The 5691-nt window shown below is 43.7% G+C and overlaps 1 protein-coding gene across 1 annotated transcript in view; it reads left to right on the top strand.

Annotated features, from left to right (window-relative positions):
* Nucleotides 1-460: 460 nt before the first annotated feature.
* tpd52 (tumor protein D52) overlaps nucleotides 461-5691 on the top strand; it is a 51534-nt gene continuing 46303 nt past the window's right edge. Inside the window, exon 1 of the mRNA XM_048595658.1 lies at nucleotides 461-670. Coding sequence (XP_048451615.1) covers nucleotides 652-670 — 19 coding nt within the window. The 5' untranslated portion in view covers nucleotides 461-651. The remainder of the gene's footprint in view (nucleotides 671-5691) is intronic.

Raw genomic sequence — 5691 nt, 5'->3', positions numbered from 1 at the left:
TACGGTCCTTGAAAAACGAGGGCAACTGAGATGTACGGGAGTGGAATGCCTCATCCTGGGAGCAGTTTAGGTTAGATGGGCTTCAGATTGGTTTCACAAGTCGGCGCAACATCGAGGGCTGAAGGGCCTGTACTGCGCTGTAATGTTCTATGTTCTCTCTGCTGCTATGATGCTGCTTGGCCTGCTGTGTTCATCCAGCCCTGCACCTTGTTGTCTCAGTTATTTTCCACAGTTTGAGATTGCTGGTGACAGCCTCCCAGCTCGGCACAAGGCGCTTCCTCGCCACCTCGACCCCAACCCGGGCGGAGTCACGTGCGGGCAAAGCGGGGGGACGCTGACCCGTGCGCGCTGACGTTAACCCGCACGTGGTGACTTTGACCCGTGCGCGGTGACGTTCCCCGATGCTCGACGCACGCCGCGCCCGAGGCGGTTAATGGGCGGGGCCAGGTTGGAGGTTGGAGGTGGGGTTTGGGTGGCTCCAGGAGTCGGCGGTGGAGGCGGGTGCCGGACGGACGGTGTCGGGGTGGTCGTGCTGCTAGTGCAGGCGGAGGGCCGGGTGGCTGGCTGCTTGACTGACTTCGGAGCCGAGTTGTGGCGGTTGGAGAGGATCCTCTCGCCACCTGCTCGTCATTTGTGAAGAAAGTACGAGGGATGGACACTTCTAATGAAGGTAAATAAAACCGGGCCGAATGTAGCTGGGGCTTTGAGGCGCCGCCTGGTTTAAATTGGTCCACGAGCCGTGTATCCAAGGACAGTGTGTAATCTCTGCTAATGTGGGGTTACATCTCTTCTAACCAAGGACCACCATAATCCGGCTCTCAGTTTTTCTTTCTGTTGCGTGATGCTAAAAGGAAAACTGCGTTCACCCCTTTAGTGATCTGCCGTTTTGTTTACCGCCTGAAACCGACTCCCACCTTGAGGGGGTGTCGGTGCCAGCAGATGTTTTAATTATTCGCGTTTTTCACTTGAGCTATCGGTAATTTGCTAGTTGCTGGAAGTACAGCAATGTCTTTTTGAGATTTGGTGTTCCAATTTTGAGCCTTTCACGTGTTTTCACTCGTGTGACGTGCTGGTTGTTTGTAACTATTATGCCATATTTTGGTTCTGGAAGAGGATGTATTTAAACTGATTCACAGTGAACAGCCCGTGATATTTCATAACTTCCATTTACAGATCATGTACCAGTTATTTTGCACAATTGAAGGTTGCAGAACCGGTACATGGTATAATGCCGCCTACATGTCAGTAACTCAAACTCAATGATGTTGCTGTTGCAGTTCCGGGAGTTTCCTTTAGGAAGTTGTCTGCCTGTCCTGTAATACATTTATCAAGTATGGCTTCAGTCTGTGAACATCTTGGCATATATCTGAATTTGGGGCATTTGGCTAGTAGTGGCAGAACTTATTTCTTCTAGAAATAAGTGCTTGTCATCACCGGGATCTTGAGTATGATTGCATTAGGATTGCATTAGTTTCTGGCCAATAGCTTTTGGATTGCAAAAATAGCGTCTTTTCCCCCATGTCCTTCTCCACAACTTTTTATTTCTGTCCTGCAAATGGTGATTTTTTTTTTCTTCCAATCTCTGGTACCTTGTGTATTCATAGTTGTGCAATACTGTGTCAAATGGGCATTTGATGTTGGTTTAATTTTCTCAGCTGAGATGGTTGTCAGACTAATTCTGCCTTCACCTAGTGTGTATCTTGAGCTGGTTGCTGTATGATGCAAGAATCTTTCCCTTGTTAAAGAGAAGCATCTTCCTTCCCCCCCTGCCCCCGTTGCAGTGGTTTGCACTTAATTATTTCACCTGATGAGGAAGGGTGTTTCATGTACGTTTGACTTTTTCTTTCCAGCAAACATTTCATTCAATTACTTCTTAATTTTTCATCATCTGATGTTCAATTTCCATTGCCTTAATGAGAAATACATTCAACATGTTAATGTTTTGATTTGTTATGAATTTGCTACTTTCTGGTTTGAACTATTATTACCTTGGCTTTGTTCAGTTTGAGTTTTCTTTCTAATGTACCTCTTTTCAGCTGGTTTACTACCTATATTGCAGACTTCCACGAGATTCCCTTTCAGAAAAGGGTAGACTGGATCTAAAAGTTAAAGTTCTAATATTGTAGGAAGTTGACTGGGGGCAGATGTTTGCAGGTAAAAGGACGGCTGGACAATAGGAAGCCTTCAAAAATGAGTTAAGGAGAGTCCAGAGACAGTGTACTACTGTTAGGGTGAAGGGTAAGGCTGGTTGGTGTAGGGAATGTTGGATGTCGAGAGAAATTAGGATTTTGGTCAAGAATAAGATGGAAATATATGTCAAGTATAGACAGCAGAGATTGAGTGAATCCCTAAAGGATTATAAAGGCAGTAGGAGTATACTTGAGAGAAAAAGGAGGGTGAAAAGGGGACACGAAATAGCTTTGGCAAATAGGGTTAAGGAGATTCTACAAATACATGAAGGAGAAAAGGGTCATTAGGGAGAGAATAGGGCCCCCTTAAAGATCAGCAAGGCTGCCTATATGTAGAACCTCAGGAGATGGGGGAGATACTAAACGATTATTCTGCATCAGTGTTTACTATGGAGAAGCATAGGGAAGATAAAGAACGTGGGGAAGTAAATAGTGACATCTTTGAAAAACCTCCATATTACAGAGGAGGAGGTGTTGCCATCCTTTTTACAAAAAAAAACCATAAAGGTGGATAAATCCCTGGGACATGTTCAGGTGTACCCTAGGACTTGGAACTCTTTAGGAAGCTACAGAAGTGGTTGCTGGGCACTTGTTGAGATATTTAGGTCATCAGTAGCCACAGGTGAGGTGCTAGAAGGTTGGCTAATGTGCCACTATATTTAAGAAAGATTGTAAGGAAACCCTGGGGATTATAGATCGGTGAGCCTGGCATTGGAGGGACAGGATTTACATGTATTGGGAATGGCAAGGACTGATGATGGTAGTCAACATGGCCTTGTGCGTGGGAAATCGTGTCTCACCAACTTAATGGAGTTTTTTTGAAGAAGTAAGGTTAGATCACATGTAAAACGAGGAGACCTAGCCATTTGGATACAGCACGTGCTCAAAGGTAGAAGATGGGTGGTGGTGGGGTTGCTTTTCAGACTGGAGGACTCTGACCAGCGATATGCCACAAGAATTGGTGCTGGGTCCACTGCTTTTTGTCACTTTTATAAATGATTTGGATGTGAACATAGGAGGTATGGACAGTAAGTTTGCAGATGACACCAAAATTGGAGGTGTGGTGGACAGTGAAGGAGATTACCTCAGAGTACAATGGGATGTTGATCAGATGGGTTAATGGGCTGAGGCATGGCGGATGGAGTTCAATTTAGGTAAATGTGAGGTGCTGCATTTTGGAGAGGCAAATCAAGGCAGGACTTATACACTTAATGGTAAGGCCCTGGGGACTGTTGCCAAAAAAAAATTTTGGAATGCAGGTTCATAGTTCCTTGAAAGTAGAGTTTCAGGTAGATGGGATAGTGAAGGTGGTGTTGGTATGCTTACCTTTATTGGTCAGAGTATTGAGTATAGGAGTTAGGAGGTCATGTTGCAGCTGTATGGGTCATTGGTTAGGCCACTTTCAGAATACTGTGTGCAATTCTGACTTCCTTGCTATAGGAAGGATGTTGTGAAACTTGAAAGGGTTCAGAAAAGACTAAGAAGGATGTTGCCAGGGTTGGAAGGTTTGAGCTTTAGGGAAAGGCTGAGGCGTGACCTTAGAGGTTTAGGAAATCATGACTGGCAGGGTTAGGGTAAATAGACAAGGTCTTTTCCCCTGGGAGGGGGTGTCCAAAGCTACAGGTAATAAGTTTAAGGTGAGTGGGGAAAGATTTAAAAGGGACCTAAGGGGCAATGTTTCCACGCAGAGGGTGGTGCATGTATGGAACGAGTTGTCAGAGGACGTGGTGGAGGGTGGTATAATTACAACATTTAAAAGGCATCTGGATGGCCATATGAATAGGAAGGGTTTAGAGTGATGTGGGCGAAATGCTTGCAAATGGGGCTAGATTAATTTACCATATCTGGTTGGCATGGCCGAGTTGGACTAAGGGTCTGTTTCCATGCTGTACATCTCTGACTAAGTTAGTCTCCATGACCCGGTTGTTTCATATTGAATTCATGTTTACCTTCCTTAATTTGCAGGATCTCAATGTTTGTCTTATGTCATGATGAGTAAGCATAATCTACCACAAGACAGGTGGTACAACTACATAACTAAATGGTTTCAGGACAGCTTCCTCTGACCAGTATTGCACTTTTGTACAGTTCAAAATTCATTTGCAACAAAAACAAAGTTGCTGGAAAAGCTCAGCAGGTCTGGCAGCATCTGTGGAGGAGAAAACAGAGTTAAAGTTTCGGGTCCGGTAACCCTTAGGAAGGGTCACCGGACCCGAAACATTAACTGTTTTCTCCTCCACAGATGCCGCCAGACCTGCTGAGCTTTTCCAGCAACATGGTTTTTGTTCCTGATTTACGGCATCCACAGTTCTTTTGGTTTTCAAAATTCATTTGCTTTGATTGCTACTCTATAAGGTGTTGACTATTGAATTAAGTAAAGGCTACCTGAAATGGACTAAATAAGAACCGAAAGAACTGCACATCCTGTAAATCAGGAACAAAAACAAAGTTGCTGGACCTGAAACGTTAACTCTGTTTTTCCTTCACAGACGCTGCCATACATGCTCAGCTTTTCCAGCAACTTTTTTATTTTTGTTCCTGAAATGGACTAATGTGCCTTGATCTTGGCTGCATGCTGGCTATTTTTCAAAAAACTGAAATTCCAAGTGCACTGGAAATTTTGGCCTGTTGAAATGGATGTTGAAGATTTTAAGCTTTGTTAAATTATTAGATGTTCAGAAGAATACTTTGGTGCTTAAGAAATGAACTGACAAGTAATGGTTACAGAAGCTATGCTGGAAGAAGGATGGAAATGCTGAGTGGAATGACCCAGGGGTTGGTTTTGGAACCTCGATGTTTTCAATTGGAGTACAGAGGTGGATTCAGATAACCGGTCTGAATTGATCAAATTTGCAAATAATACCAAATTTGGAAGCAGTTGATTCTTAATAGACCGCTTAAACTACAGAATGCATTCAAAATATCTAGGTAGGTTGGTTTGCTTTAGTATTTCCTTCTGAATACAGATGTATTTTATATTGTCAAACTGATTCATGAATTTTACTTCTGGTAATTCCACTTTTTGCATGTTCTGAAAATAAGACAAATAAGTTTCAAGTTGTTCATGCTTATTTATTACCCTTTTAGAAAATGCACAGATATATTGCAGGACATTAATTGTCATTTAGTAAATGCCTGATCTGAGGATTATAGGTAGAAGCTTTTAGCCAAGATCAGAAACAGAACAACAATGATCAATAAAAATTTGTTGATGGGATCAATGTAAAGAGTTGAGCCTAACAACCTGATCATGAAATTTGGAGTTCTCTTGTAGTTCTTAGAAGTCAAGACTCAACATCAATTGTTTCTCTTCACAGACGCTGCCAGACCCCTAGAGTTTCTCTAGCATTCGTTGTTCCTGGAGTTGTCATGGTTAGTATAAGTTAATGTCTCACCGCCGGGTGACTTGGTTGAAGTTGTTCTTGGTGAGGAGAAACAGAACCCCCCCCCCCCCCACCCCCCCCCCCCCCCCCACCACCCCAACTTTCCCGCGTGCCCACCC

Source organism: Rhincodon typus, chromosome 4 (genome assembly GCF_021869965.1).
Source record: "Rhincodon typus isolate 14 chromosome 4, sRhiTyp1.1, whole genome shotgun sequence".
Lineage (NCBI taxonomy): Eukaryota > Metazoa > Chordata > Chondrichthyes > Orectolobiformes > Rhincodontidae > Rhincodon > Rhincodon typus.
This window is presented reverse-complemented; position numbering and strand designations above follow the sequence as displayed.